At 40.4% G+C, this 16,263-nt stretch overlaps 1 protein-coding gene across 1 annotated transcript in view; it reads left to right on the top strand.

The window, feature by feature from the left end:
* The window catches only part of NID1 (nidogen 1), an 88,010-nt gene extending 73,223 nt beyond the window's left edge, over nucleotides 1-14,787 (top strand). Inside the window, exons 17-20 of the mRNA XM_073338168.2 lie at nucleotides 1,143-1,300; nucleotides 3,552-3,675; nucleotides 4,963-5,075; nucleotides 12,892-14,787. Of these exons, the coding sequence (XP_073194269.2) occupies nucleotides 1,143-1,300; nucleotides 3,552-3,675; nucleotides 4,963-5,075; nucleotides 12,892-13,013 (517 nt within the window). The 3' untranslated portion in view covers nucleotides 13,014-14,787. The remainder of the gene's footprint in view (nucleotides 1-1,142; nucleotides 1,301-3,551; nucleotides 3,676-4,962; nucleotides 5,076-12,891) is intronic.
* Nucleotides 14,788-16,263: the final 1,476 nt, after the last annotated feature.

The raw sequence follows: 16,263 nt of genomic DNA, 5'->3' as shown, positions 1-16,263 counted from the left end.
CTATTGATAATGCAAGTTGGGCACAAACTGATTTCCATACTCTTATACGTGGGGTCTTAAACTGCTGTTGTCCGAAATGCCATTTTCCAGGAACATGTTTGCCAACAAGAAGAGTCATTTCACTCAAAATACTTAATTTCCAATACAACTGAATGAAAGGTTTTTGTTTTGTTGTGGTTTTTTTTTCCAGTCACATGAACTTCTAGGAAGTTGTGCTAAACAAAATTAGTGCAGCTTTCTGTAATGAACAAGGACTACTCAGGCAATGCAACAAAAATTTGAAATGTTCATAAGGGAGAACTGGGGAATATATCATGGAATCCTGACTAGATTTCTCAAGGAGAGTCTTTGGAAGGGTCATCCTCCTTCCAGATGTTAACTGAACAAGATTTTTGGTGAAAGGAGCATGTATGTGACAGCTCAAAATGCAGATATTTAAGACTAAATAAAGGAGTAGTGCCACTAATTTTCCTCTTCATGGAAAATGTGGTATATCCAGTAAGTTGTATAAGTAAAGGGTCTCCCGATCATGCAAACAGATTTGCATGGGTGGACCCAAGTACCTGAGTGGAACCTCATTGACTTCAGCAGGGTTGGCGTATTAGTTGGCAGCTTCAGGGAATGTAGCCAAAGTATTAATAAAACGGTGGGCGAAAGGTTGAACTAGCGGCAGTTAATGCTCTGAGTCTCGTGAGGTTTTTCAGACAACTGACTCTAGTTGATGAGAAGTTGCCTCTGGTTCGGATCTGTTGGTAAATATTCTTCCAAGTTATACTGAAGAAAATGTTGAATTAAAGTAAATACATACATATGTGCTGAATTCTCCCACTAATCAGCCTCAGGGCAGGTGGTTTGTTTTTACCTGGACTGACTTTGTATCGTTGAAATGGATTTTTCTGTTTGGCACCTGGTAAATGAGCTTCTACCCAATGCTAGAAAATGAATTTTGTTTTAAAGTGATGCTACTTCACTATACTTCAGTATCTTCTATCAAGGTCAAATATGCTGCTTTCTGCCATTCTATCTAAATGTTCCCTGTTTCCTCTTTTGTTTCCTTAAAAGTTTTCCTTTATGTAAAAAAAAAGAAAAATCACTTTGGATTGATCAGTTATTTTAACTTTTTTCCTTTTCTTCCTATTCAGAAATCTTTACTGGACTGACTGGAATAGAGATGCTCCTAAAATTGAAACTTCATACATGGATGGCACAAACAGAAGGATTCTTGTTAAAGATGATCTGGGATTACCAAATGGTCTGACATTTGACACCTACTCCTCAATGCTGTGTTGGGTTGATGCAGGTAAAGAGAGGTGCTGAAATGTTCATATTCACAATGCATAACAGGCTAAACATGGTAACCAGTGCAATGATGCCCAGCATGACTCATGAGCAAATGCTTTGAGTTGTTTAGACTTCATTTTTTCTCAGGCTTGAGAGTCATACCCCAGAGTATCCACTGTTTTATTTATTAACTCTTGCTGATTCACCAAAAGTAGGTTTACAAGCTGAAGGATTTTAGTTCTGAAAGGAGAAAGCACTAGGTCTGCTGTAGACTTATTTTGTGTTTGCTACAAGCAAGTATATCTTTAATCCGTATTTAGCCCTTGATTCATCGAGTCTAGGGCCATAGAACTTCATCCAGTTACCCCTTGAATGAGCCCAGTTACTTGTGTTTGACCTTAAACATGTCTTCCAGAAAGGTATCCAGCCTTTAGTTGAAGGAACAAGTTATAGACAATCTACAACTTCTCTTGGTAGCTTGTTCCAGTGATTAATCATCTACACGATTAAAAACGTGTGCCTGATTTCTCATTTGAATTTGTCTGATTTTAGCTTCCAGCCACTGATACTTGTTATGTCTTTCTCCACTAGAGACTCCTTTAGTATCCAGTATTTTCTCCCCTGTGAAGGTACTTATACACTGAAATAAAGTTACCTCTCCATCTTTTTGATAAGCTGAACAGATTGATCTCTTTAAATCTCTCAGTAGAAGACATTTTCTCCAGCCCTTGAATCTTTTTTTTTTTTTTTTTTTGGTGTGTGTGGCTCTTCTCTGCACCCGCTCCAATTTTTCAACATCTTTTTAAAAATGTGGACACCAGAATTGTATGCAATATTCCAGTGTCGATCTCACCAATGCCGTGTACCGAGGCAAAATTGCCTCTCTGCTCCTCCTCAGTGTTCCCCTGTTTATACATCCAAGGATTGCATTAGGCTGTTTTGTCACAGCATTGCACCAGGAGCTCACAATCAGTTGCTTGTCCCCTATGACCCCTAAGTCCTTTTCAGGGTCACTGCTTCCCAGAATACAGCCCCCTTTCCATAGGTATGGTCTGAATTCTGTGTTCCTAGACATATACTTTTGCATTTGGCTGAATTAACACACTTTTTGTTTGAATGGGCACATCGTACCATATTGCTCTATTTGACTGCCCTATCCTTACCATATGGCAAATCTTTGAGTCATCCACAAATTTTATCAGCTGTGAGTTTATATTTACTTCCAGATTTCTGATGAAGTTGAATAGCATCAGATCTAGAATCAAACCCTGTGGAACTCTTCGAGAAACACCCCCATTTGATGACAATTCCCCATTGACAACTATTTTTTTGATTTGTCAGCTAGCTGTCTTAATCTATTTAATGTGTGTTCTATTGATATTGTATATTTAATGAGAATGTCATGTGCCTTACAAAAGTCTTAAGTATATTACATCTTTGCAGTTATCTTTATCAACCAAACTTGTAATTTCATGAAAGAATTAAATTGGATTTCTTTGACAAGAACTATTTTCCATTAAACTGTTTTGACTGACATTCATCCCATTCTTATTTCTTAATTCTTTAATAATTATCAGCTTTTCCATTATCTTTGCCCAGGATTGATGTCAGGCTAACCAGACTATAGTCAGCCAGATCATCCAGCTTGCCCTTTTGCAATATTGGCACCATAGCACTCTTCCAGTCGCCCCAGCAGAGAGGCACAGAATTAAATGGGCATTGAGGTTCAGCTGTCTTCTGAGTCAAAGAATTGCTCTGTCCCCAGCTCAGAGTCACAGTATACTGGCGAGGCACTGTGGAGAAACTTTCACTGCTGCTCCCCAGGCTGTAAATCTTCTGTGGATAAATCATCCTTTAATCTTCAGGACAGCCAGGCCCCCGCACTCTTTGTGAGCAAAATTTGTCGTATATGCACAGATTTTCCCTGGCAATCTTCAGCAGCTGCTGCTGTAATCTTTCAGTCCAACTGAATATCCAGACAAGGACCTGAATGGGCTTTCATCTGTCGTTCTAATGGAGTCCCACAGGCATAACACTGATCTACCAAAGTGGGCACATAGGAATAAATGAGACATTTTATAAAAGGTTTGGTGCTTGGCATATAAGGAGACATGATCTGGACAAGTATTTGGTAGGGGGGAGGAGGACTTTGAGGAAATTATACTCTATACATGCTCTTTTGATTATGTCCTTGTGCTTCCCTTTCTCCCCTCCCCCCAAAAAAGAACTGTTTGTCATATACAAAGACTAAATTGTTTTATTGTGTACAGGCACCAAGAGGGTGGAATGTATGAATCCCAATCAACTTGGTCGACGAAAGATCCTTGAAGGAGTCCAGTATCCTTTTAGTATTACAAGCTATGGGAAGAATTTATATTACACAGACTGGAGGAGGTAGGTTATCTGTTTAAGAAATTATGTAGTTGTATTTGAGTCTGGTCTTCTGCCTGGTAGAAACTGAGGTTCACTGCGTCTGTTCTCTTGGCAGCGAGTGTATTCTTCCTTAGAGATTTTATTTTTTTTCTCTCCAGGCAATCAGCTGAGGCAGGGCGTAGTGGAAATTTAGAGTTGGATGTATTAATGTTTCTAGTTAACTGTTTTCTCAATTTAATAATTTGTTCTCTAAAGATGCTTTTAATGCTGAACGTGAGAGGGATAGGTTTAATATGAGGGGGTGGTTTAATATGTCTTATGGCAGCACTTATTTTGAGGTTTAGGACAGAAATTGATTATTTGAAGCTCTTCTTATCCTTATTAGTATGTAACTGTTCAGTCAATAAGAAGAAGAAAACATTTTAGCTGTTGACAACAGTTATTTTTGTTTGCTGTAGGCAGGTGATTTAAGCCACATTATGATCTAGGCTGACTTTACTAAAATTTGCACATGAGATTCCAGACTAAATGTTTTTAAAATACCAGTAGTTTGTTTTTAATCCATATAAACATGTGACCAAGACTGTATCTGCAAGACTCTTGAACAAATAGTTCCACTGATTTCAACAGGGCTACTGGGAGTAACAGGGAGTAAGGGCTATTCACATGACTAAAAGTTTCCAAGGTTGAACCCAATATCTGTGAAATATTACTTCAGAATGCCATTTAAAAACGGGAAGTGGAAAATGTCACCATTCTGCCAGCCCATCGCCTTTTGTTGACAGCAGGCAACAACTGCACCTTAGTGGCTGAACTCCTACCCTTCTAATTCTGAATGTCAGATTTCTCTTGAAGTGGAACATTGTCCATAACAATGGATCGTTCCATCGTGGCCGTGCCAGGAATAATATTGTAGGGGAGAAGAGTATTTAAATTACCAATAAACTTGTTCCCTAGAGGGATGCGGTCAGACTGAGTGGCCTATGTTTACCTTTTCCTTCCTCCCAAAAAAGACTTTTGCCCTGCTACTAGAAGATCCCTCTGCTCCCCAGAATCAGGGCTGTGACATATTTGGGTTGCCTAACAGAAGTGGGATTCTGTATCAAACAAATCCGACCCTGGGGTTCTTCATGCTTGGGGATACTGGCTACTCTCTGGTCTGCCTGTGTGTGATTCAGCATTACTAGTTGGCAGGGTGTTAAAATGTAAAAAAGTATCTGGTGCTTCCTCTTCCAATATTTTTCTTCTGAGGTCATCTTAGGGGAAAGCCCTCGCTCACCTTTACACTTTTCTTTTTGTGTACTGTAGGGACGCTGTTATAGCTGTGGATCGCACAATTTCAAAAGAGAACGATAACTTCCAGCCCCACAAACGTGCCCGTCTTTATGGAATAACTACAGCTTTTGCTCAGTGCCCACAAGGTAATCACAAAATCCCTATGTTTCTCGGGGAGCTATAGAAAGTGAATGTAGGTATCCAGCAGTTCCCAAGCTATGGCCCACAGAGTACTTGCTGTTGGTTGGTGGAAAGCAGACTGGTCACATGGTTTCCATCTCTTAACATGAATGGATTCTAAAAATACAGCTTTGTCCATGTAAGCAATTGCTATAACCTCCATAGGAACGTTACGGAATCATGAATAGGAGGGGAATTGGTGGCCTGTTCAGTCATGAATGGGAGGGGCAAGTGCGTGTACAAGACACTCTCTCTTAAGATGGGGTCCACGTTATGCAACCAGTTCAAGCACCATTTTAATAACGCACACAATTGTCAGTCAGCTAAACAGAATGTTTTATCTGTCCCCAAGGGCACTAGTTAGGCCTCATTTTATTTTAAATTCATAACTATAGAAGTGTCTCAGTCTTCCTGCTGGGATCAATAATCCTGTGTTTTTAAAAAAGGAAGAGTTAAAGAAGCAGTAGGTGGTAGAATAGGCAAAGTCATTCTCGCCCTATGTAAATGTTAAGCTTTTGAGTTATATCCATAAATATTCACGTGTCCCAAAAGCCTCTTGGGAATTGGTAATGGTCAATGGTAATTCTTTTCAGAGAAACAACATTCTTTATTTCCCTTGTTTTTCATACTTAGCTTGAGCAATAGAGGCTTAGAGGAGGAAATTAATATCCTTGAAATAATAATTTTTGTTTCTCTGGGAATTAATGCCACTGTTTAGTCTTATTATTTCTGGCCAAATTCAGTCTGGCTGTCGACAGAAAGTTCATGTTTTAGGATTACAATGATGCTAGATTTGTAAGATTTTTCTTTTCAGCTGAGACCAAGATTGTGACAGAGTTTGTGTTCAAAGGATATTTTGCTATTGATTTTGAGTAGTTTAATGTAGGTGCTTACTTACCACAGTGCATGATTAAAAAAGGATGAGTATATAGATATCTTCATTGAGAAATGTGTTAAATGTTTTTTATTATATGTATTACGGTAGCACCTTGGGGCCCTACTGTGTTAGGCAATGTACGTACATAACAAAGAGAGAGTCCTTGCCCCACAGAGCTAACCATCTAAGCAAATGTGAGTTTACGTTTTTTCATGGCCAGCTTTCTCTGTTCTGTTTCATTGGGGGGGGGGGGTCTGTCTCTCTCTCCAAACATGTTTTTGTGTCCATTTTAAAAAGAAAATCTCATGATCTAACTTGCCTCTCTAAATACTATCCTGACTCCCTGCCCCTCAAATCATGGAGATATACAGTTAACTCTCTCTGTCTTAGACTCCTCAAATCTGGCTGCTCCCTCACCACTAAAGTGAAACATTGGCACTAATGACCTTCTTCTCTGTGACCTCGTCATCTTTGGTCTATATACTACTTCTGATACTGTCTCTTCCACTTCCTCCCCTTGGCTTCCAGTGCACACTGCTTTCTTTCTTGCTTATTCTGCTTTGCTTGAACACTCCTTCACCATCTCCTTTAATGGCTCCTCATCCTCCCCTTTCTCCTTTGTTTGGATGACATCTCTTAGGATTCTGGACGGAGTCCTCTCCTTTTCTTTCTTTCTGTTCACTCATTCACTCACTGACTGTCTCTGCATTTTATTTAACTATGAACGTTAAAGTTCTGGATACGCTTTTTAAGTATAGTCCTTCATGTTGCCTGTAACCAAACTCAGAAACCCTTTTTTCCTTTCCTATGCAATCACTGCTGCTCCCTGTGGGCCTTTGTTGTACCAATAAAATAAAAACCAGCAGGATCTTATTAAAGGGAAAAAGGCAAAATACCACATTTATTGTGAATACAGAAAGGATCATAGTAAGCAGTTAGTTATAGTTATAACATTCCATTCAATCTCAAATTTATTCTCACATTCATTCATTCATACAAACATACACACACACACACACAGGTTCTGCAAGGTTGTTATCATAGTTACCAGCCTTAGAGTTGCTCATGCCAAGTCACTGGCCAGGTGGCCTGGACATGAGGAGGGAGCAGGGCCTTGTCAGATGCTCATCTGATGCTCCTGGAAGTTGGTTTGCAGAATCAGACCCCAAAGTTCTCACTTTTTAGAGTCTATTTTTATAGGAATTTCTTCCTATGCCAGTCTATGGGAATTGCTTCATCATGCTGTTGCTGAATCAATCAGCAGATAGCACATTCCTGACGGCTCCAAGATGTTATCTTGTTCTTTGGTTCTCCCATTCTTGAGGCTGTTGGGTGGATTCCAGTCTGCCCTCCGGGTGGGGTCCTCTGGTTATTTCCACTTGACACCTTCTTCAGCCGATGGACACTGGATTCTTAGGCTGGCACCTCCCTGATCATTCAGTTATTATCCACACCAAGCATCCATCCACATACATCCTCTATCTCTATTTTAATCACAATTGTTAATACAACAAAAGGGTGGGGAGTCTCTGGGTGCTGTTTCTGTTGTTAGAGTATTGCTTTGAGTCTCTCTCTCTTGTGAATTGCTTTGAGAACAGACTCTGTCTTAGAATGTACTAACACAGTTAGCAGCTTGCAAGTTTCACACATAGAGGGAGAGAAACAATACCAAAAACCAAGAGACCTCTTAATTAGTAATGCCCTGGAATTTAAACTCTGGGGAATCAAACTCATTTGTGATTTTAATACAGAACTTCTTTAATATGATCCAACATAATCCCCCTTTTGACACTAAGATTTATAATTGTCAGTGTCACTTTCTATGTAACCTATTCAAGAGAAAGTACTGTGAGTTTGTGATTCCAATTCATGCCACATACATGATCCTAGTGATGTATCTTTACTATAAGGTTCTGGGGCAACGGGCAAGGTGAGGCACACGCACTTTTGAGGAGTCCATTCGGTACAACCTCTAGTGTCCAATAGCTTCCCTCCCTCCCCAGCCCACTGGCTCAAGGTCCAGGGTAGCCAAAAGGATCCCATGTGTAATATGGGGAGTGGGTTAACCTTCAATACCTTTGCCTCCAGGGACTGTTGGTGTGCAATTTTGACAACAATTTCTCCCATTAACAAGTCTGGTTTACAATAGTGGAAACATATTGCATCCATTCATATTGATAAGTGTCAAACAATGATCTCTTTCTTTTTTAACAAATGCATCAAACCCTTAATATTTCCCAATATGACCCAGAACATTTTGTGTTCCAAAGTAGCTAGTGCAAGTATCTGCATTTCAGTGCATCCCATAGCTATGGCTGTGTAGTTTCCTATTTCTAATATTTTTTTTTTCTTATGGATAAGCCATGTGGTAGTATTAAGCCATTACTAAAGATTCCATTGGCCGTTTAGGTTACCCAGACCAATTTGGACTAAGTCTACATTGGCATGTACTTGTTTTTGTATCAGGCTGTCCTGTAGCTGGGACAGAAAGCTTAATTTATTTTTAAGTTCCTGCAGGTCTTCAGTATTTTTTTTTTAAACACACAACAGTGCTAGCAACAACACAAGACAAAACATAGAACACAGAACACAATTTCTATTGTGACAGTAGATTCATGGTATTGGGTTGCTTTTCAGCTGGCAGCTTTTCCTGATTTTCTGAAAGACAAAAAGAACATGTTTCTACCCCTTTTGGGGTGGCAGATTATTGCTTAAAATATTTCTTTTACAAATACCCTTGCTGATTGCAGGCAAAACAGAGAAATTGCCCCCATATTTTCCTGTTTTTGTCCTATAGGCAGGCCAGGTTTCAATGGCTTTTATCTTTTAAGGGTTATGGGGAAATTATCCCACTGTTTAGTCATTAAATCCCTGAGTTTTCCTTCTTATACAGCAGACCAAGTTTATAATGTTTTTCCTGCTGTGTTAAGCTTTAAGTTTTATTTACAGGTAATAACTGAGAAGCATCATTACCATACGACCTTAAAGGATTTTTCCAAAAATCATACACACTATACGTTGTTACAGGGATACTTATTATCATTAAATTTATTAAAATTATCTTGTTATCCCATGCCTTTTATTTAGACAATTTGTTTGCTGACCAGGTATGTCCTTTATCTGCAGCTCCTTTGTGCTGCTAGTTCTTTCCTTCCTTTATCATTTAGGTAATTTGCATTTTCACAGAAACTTCCTGCTTTTGGATTTAAAGCCATCAGCAGCTCAGAGACTCTATCTTAAAAGGGACACAATCAACTTTCACCAGAGTTTTGATTACTTTTAACTTCTGCTTCCAAAACACACAGCAATCTGAAAAAGAAAACCCAACCTATTGTGGCTCCCTTTGGAGCCCTAATAGCATTTTAATTAAGTAGCATGGTATGTTTGCATTTCTTTTGCCCCTTCTACAATATACCCTGCACATGTTCTGGGGCAAATGCACATTCCTTCCATAGTTTAATTTCTATAACATTATCCAGATCCATTTTTACATAAGGTGTCACTATTTCTTTTTTTGCTTACAGAGTTTTCATGTACCTTTATCAAAGTGACAGTCTGATTACTCAGAGCCATTTTAAGACTCAGTGTTTCTAACATTGCTTCTTTTTGTTTTGTGCACCTCACCCCTGCTGTTGCTTCAGAGAGGCACTGTCTTTTTTTAATTTTTTTTTTTTTACTACAACTCTCATCTGCTGTTTTGTTACAAAAACAAACAAACAAAAAACAAACAAACAAAAAGAATCCCAAATTTATTTTTTTTTATATTCTCCTGATTTTGACTGCCCTGCTGCAGCCACAACTTAAAAACATTTTAAATTTTGTAAAGCATTGAGTTACCTTTTAAGGGTTAAATGCCAAATCCCAAAGCCAAACAACACTAATTACCTGTGTCTAGCAAAAAGGTCTGTCAGTTTTGCAACTTTGAATTAAAGAGTCAAATGGATTTTTAGTGGCATTAACAAAAACAAAACTAACTGGTCCTTAGAACTTTACATATTTACACACACACAGACAGATACATACACATTTTCTTTTCCTTAACATCTCTTCCACACTGCTCTGTTTTTTACATCTTACATTCCCTTTATACATTTGAGGCAGTTAAGTTCCAATAGAACCCTCTTATGTTCTTTTAGCAAATTTGACTAAATTGTCCAGTCAAATGATTTTAATCAGATAGTTTATTTTTGCCTGGCTAATTTACAGACATTCCTTTGGAAAAGGGCCCATTTTTCTTTCAGAATGGCTGCAAAGAAACCAAGAATGCTCTAACACTTTTCCTTTTTAACATTTTCGGTTAAAAGTTGTTTGGGTGAAATACAAAGTTTAACTGCTTAATTCCCTCCAGCCTCTGCAGAGTTAACTTTTTTTTTTTTTTTTAACTCTCTTTTCTCTTTGTAATTATGCCTGGGGGTGCCGTACATAGGACCTTCTCCCCCTTTACCTGCCTCCCTCCAGCCTCTGCAGAGTTAACTTTTTCACTCTTTTTGTATTCCTGGAGTGCCTCTTTCACTATTTTCAGCTGGCTTTGGATATTTGTAGCCAGCACCTTCCAATTGTCTGCTCCCTTTTCCATTTGTGCCTTTTCCTCTTTACATGAAGACAAGCGGAGGGAAGAATCCTTACATGCCTCCCACAACAACCAAATTGCTGCTGCATCTCTTTTGGCAGCACTAGAAGGTTTGTATATGAGGATATACTGAGCCAATCTATCCTCTCGGTCCGAAATAGTGCAGACATCAGCTAGGCCTTGTTTAGTCCAAGGACTGTGCCCAAATTTTTGAAGGATTTGTTTAAAAGGTGTAATTTCTTTAACAAAAGGTGAGGTTGGAGTTCCTTCTGACTCCATTCCTCCCTCTAGTACTGGCTTACCCTGTTTTCTTTTAAACATCTTAACATGGATATTTCAATCTCTTTGTCACTGCTGGTATTACTTAGCAAGTGACACAGCCTAGATTCTGAAATCATAGCTTAATCTATGCGTTTTTCCCCTGCTACCTTCCCGGAGGCCAGCAGGTCCCCTGCTACCTTCTCGGAGGCCAGCAGGTCTAGTTTAATCTGTTTTCCCTACTACCTTCTCGGAGGCCAGCAGGTCCCCTGCTACCTTCTCGGAGGCCAGCAGGTCTGGTTTAATCTGTTTTTCCTGCTACCTTCTCGGAGGCCAGCAGGTCCCCTGCTACCTTCTCGGAGGCCAGCAGGTCTGGTTTAATCTGTTTTCCCTACTACCTTCTCGGAGGCCAGCAGGTCCCCTGCTACCTTCTCGGAGGCCAGCAGGTCTGGTTTAATCTGTTTTTCCTGCTACCTTCTCGGAGGCCAGCAGGTCCCCTGCTACCTTCTCGGAGGCCAGCAGGTCTGGTTTAATCTGTTTTCCCTACTACCTTCTCGGAGGCCAGCAGGTCCCCTGCTACCTTCTCGGAGGCCAGCAGGTCTGGTTTAATCTGTTTTTCCTGCTACCTTCTCGGAGGCCAGCAGGTCCCCTGCTACCTTCTCGGAGGCCAGCAGGTCTGGTTTAATCTGTTTTCCCTACTACCTTCTCGGAGGCCAGCAGGTCCCCTGCTACCTTCTCGGAGGCCAGCAGGTCTGGTTAACCTAATAGAAATGCCTAGCTCACTAGAGCTGGCGGTGTGCACACCAATATTTACAATAACTGAGGTTTTTTACCAATATTCCCCCTTTCGCAATTCTCCACCAAAATGTTGTACCAATAAAATAAAAACCAGCAGGATCTTATTAAAGGGAAAAAGGCAAAATACCACATTTATTGTGAATACAGAAAGGATCATAGTAAGCAGTTAGTTATAGTTATAACATTCCATTCAATCTCAAATTTATTCTCACATTCATTCATTCATACAAACATACACACACACACACACACACACACAGGTTCTGCAAGGTTGTTATCATAGTTACCAGCCTTAGAGTTGCTCATGCCAAGTCACTGGCCAGGTGGCCTGGACATGAGGAGGGAGCAGGGCCTTGTCAGATGCTCATCTGATGCTCCTGGAAGTTGGTTTGCAGAATCAGACCCCAAAGTTCTCACTTTTTAGAGTCTATTTTTATAGGAATTTCTTCCTATGCCAGTCTATGGGAATTGCTTCATCATGCTGTTGCTGAATCAATCAGCAGATAGCACATTCCTGACGGCTCCAAGATGTTATCTTGTTCTTTGGTTCTCCCATTCTTGAGGCTGTTGGGTGGATTCCAGTCTGCCCTCCGGGTGGGGTCCTCTGGTTATTTCCACTTGACACCTTCTTCAGCCGATGGACACTGGATTCTTAGGCTGGCACCTCCCTGATCATTCAGTTATTATCCACACCAAGCATCCATCCACATACATCCTCTATCTCTATTTTAATCACAATTGTTAATACAACAAAAGGGTGGGGAGTCTCTGGGTGCTGTTTCTGTTGTTAGAGTATTGCTTTGAGTCTCTCTCTCTTGTGAATTGCTTTGAGAACAGACTCTGTCTTAGAATGTACTAACACAGTTAGCAGCTTGCAAGTTTCACACATAGAGGGAGAGAAACAATACCAAAAACCAAGAGACCTCTTAATTAGTAATGCCCTGGAATTTAAACTCTGGGGAATCAAACTCATTTGTGATTTTAATACAGAACTTCTTTAATATGATCCAACACCTTTCCCCGTCCATTCTGACATCATCCCCAACTCCAGACACCTGCCACTTGCTCCATTACATGATATCCAGATTGGTACTTGGTATCTGATGAGTACTGAGGGGATGATACTCAGGAGCTGATCAATCAGAAATCAAACGTAAAGCACTTGCAGCCCTAACTCTGGCGTGGTTTATATTTTCTGTAATGTTCCTGGTTTTTCTACTATATGAACTGGTTTACCCTAGAAGGCTTTTTTAATATGTAAACTCCTTTTCACTTATAGGGCATAACTATTGCACAGTGAATAACGGAGGCTGTACTCATTTATGCCTGGCTACTCCAGAAGGCCGCTCTTGCCGCTGCCCTGACAACACAGTTGGAGTGGATTGTATAGAGAGAAACTGAGCGCTAAACCAGGAAATGTGTTAGAACAGAGTCTCCCTTGGGAAAAGTACTGTAAATAGTTCACAGCTATCAGCGTAAAATGAAGACAGTAAAGATAAGCTCCATGCTGCTTACAGGGGGCAAGCCACAACACATACACCATAGCACAGCATGGTGGCATTCAGGTAAGTCTGTGCTGCCCAGGGAGGGTCCCACGCCCTGCAGCATCACCTTCTTGCCTTTAAAGAGGAGCTTGGGGGCTCATTTGCTCCTGTGCTGGGCTCTGAACCTCCCAGTAAAATTATCATACCCTGTGTTTTATGGGGTGTCTCAAATCCTGATGTGCCTGAGAGATGGGAATTTTGAGCACCACTGACTGTGCTGTGCATTGGAGCACACAACGATTCAGCTACAGACTGGAATGCTGTAGCCCAGCAGCGGTGCAGCAGGGTCACAAGTTCAGCTTCCTGTTAGGCAGTAAGCCTGTCGTCCAAAGGATGGTCAGTGGGTGCGTGAGAACATCCCTTGGCAACATGAACTCCACAGTGCTTTAATACATCCCCCTCAGCTGCCAAAGCCTTTATACGTTAAAGCTGCTCTCTTAAACCTTTGCTTTTTGGCTATTGATAATGTTACGGGAAGTTAACCAATATGCTTTAGCACAGGATAGCTCCTGTACTGGTTCATGTTGCCTCTTCATACTGTGTGCAATCATCTTACTACCAGCAATACTTTAGTGGGTATTGTGAAATTTTCCCTGGATTTTCCCAAGAGGTTTATTTTTTGTCTTGCTAGTGGACACTTATTGAATAGCTTTTGGATATCTCCAAAGTTGAGACTTGGGATACAAATGCCAATTCCCATAACTCATCAAAGAATGGCGATTGATTGGTGTTGTGTTTTTAAAGGGAGACTGTCAAGTATTTTTTAAAATCTTCAATTTCCTATTTTTGTGATACTATTTTATAAGCTTGAAAATGACACTTCCATTTTGCCCTACCAATTTTTTTTCTTTGTGGCAAACCTGGATATTTTCTTTTCTTACAGACCATGAACAACCAAGACAGTTGAGTATTTGTTAGGCAACACTTTTGACAATCTCACAGGGCTTTAAAAAAAAAAAAAGCCCTGTTCATGTGTCAGTTTACAGCAAGGGCAAAACATCTGTGCTGGAAATGGGTGTGAAGATGGAGCGTGTCTCCACTGACAGCAATGCGTGCAGAGCAGTTAGGAAAATCCAGCACAGGTTTCATAAGAGATTACACATTGTAATGATAAAACCCTTTAATAAACCCTGCTGCAGCAGACCATTTCTGGGAACAGGATTTAACTTTTGCTCCTGCTGCTGCAGGCTGGTTAGCTTATCTGCAGTAGAAGAACCAAATGTGATTGTGAGAGTCATGTATCTAAATAGCTGTCTTTATAATCTCTTGGTCACAGGGATAAATTACAATAAAAACCCCCAGGCTATAGTTAAAAAAACTGAGACCGTTCTCCTCCAGATTATAACATTGCTATAACAGAGCCAATTTTGAGCTTGAACTATCTGACAATTTCCTTTTTAATTATGTATTTATCTCAAAAATATCAAATGCCATATAGAATGTTAACGTTTTTGTGTAACTTTTAATAACTTTTAATTCATTGTATTCATATACTTTAATGTGTCTTAAAACTGTAAATACCAATAATGTGCTGAAATGAAGGTGCTTAATAACTGTTCCTCCAGAATTATTCAAATATCAGGTGATACATTAAAGTTTACACTCTGTACAGCTATTTGTAGTACAGCCAATAAAGAATTTTTTGTATAAAAATGTCTTTTGCCTGCACGACCAAGTGGTGTCTTGTATTCTTAAATTTTCTGATGGTGAATTTTAGTGCACCATCGTAACTTGGTCACTGTGTAGACCAGAGTAAGATTTGTTCCCAAGATTTGATTGATCCTAAAGCCCCAATCCCTCAACTGACTCCATGCGAGAGCACCCGGGCGCCTGCAAGTACTTCCATTGAAGTCAATTGCACTGAAAGCCATCCAGAATCAACTGCAAGACTAGGGTCTAAATTAGACCATGCAGTTCAGGGCCAGATCCAAAGCACATTGTAGTCAATGAGAGTTTTTTCTGTTGGCTTTGGATCTGGCCCATAGGGCATTGGATAAAGAGCCAATCTTAAAGACATACAGGTTTTTTAATTATACACATCTGTCTTTAGTGGATTATCTAAAAAGTATATTTTAAGGAAAGATTTGAATGAAGAGGTTGGTCTGGTAAGACTTATTGGCATCTATTCTGTGTTCTGCTTTGGCTGTCACACATGTCCTGAATGGTGTCTTATCTCCTTTGGGACCTCCCATTCCAAGATAACACTGAGTCTGAGTGTCATAAATATCATATAATTCTGTATTAAAAAAACCCCAAACAATAACCTCTAAACTAGGAAATACCAAAGTTAAATCTGTATGTTGAACCTTAACTCTGCCCTGTTATGTGTGGGAGAAGTCCTGCGGTGCCTGTATGTGGTCATATAAATAATGCCTTGACACAGAGAGGCAGAATTAAGTTTACACAGTCTTAACTTTGGTATTTTCTGATTTTAGAGTGCTTAACTTTTTTCAATCTTAATTTTCTCATAAGACAGTGGAGGTTTTGTATGGCATTTCCTAGGTGTTTTGTATGTGTGTAAGACAAAACAGGAGAAGATCTAAAAATCACCTTCACAGTTTGCCTAGACATTCTGAATAGGCAGCAGCAGGATGCCCAAAGTGAAACCAGATTTACAGAGTGCTACGTTGAAAATATGAACACAGTAAGAGTTTTGCAATTTATTTCAGTGGCAGCTTAATCGTACTAAACCATTACAGCTACTCCTACTATCCAGGGACAATACATATCCTAGGGGGGTGGTTCCCAAACTTGTTCCGCCGCTTGTGCAGGGAAAGCCCCTGGCGGGCCGGGCCGGTTTGTTTACCTGCCGTGTCCGCAGGCTCGGCCGATCGTGGCTCCAAGTGGCTGCAGTTCGCTGCTCCAGGCCAATGGGAGCTGCTGGAAGCAGCGCGGGCCGAGGGACGTACTGGCCACTGCTTCCAGCAGCTCCCATTGGCCTGGAGCAGTGAACCACAGCCAGTGGGAGCCGCGATCGGCTGAACCTGCAGATGCGGCAAGTAAACAAACAAAGGCTTTCCCCGCACAAGCGGTGGAACAAGTTTGGGAACTACTGCCCTAGGGATTCGCACCATCAAGCAGCACTACTGGATAAACTGTTTTATGGG

Source organism: Lepidochelys kempii, chromosome 3 (assembly GCF_965140285.1).
Source record: "Lepidochelys kempii isolate rLepKem1 chromosome 3, rLepKem1.hap1, whole genome shotgun sequence".
NCBI lineage: Eukaryota > Metazoa > Chordata > Testudines > Cheloniidae > Lepidochelys > Lepidochelys kempii.
Note: the sequence above shows the minus strand (reverse complement) of the source record. Positions and strands in the feature narration are given on the sequence as shown.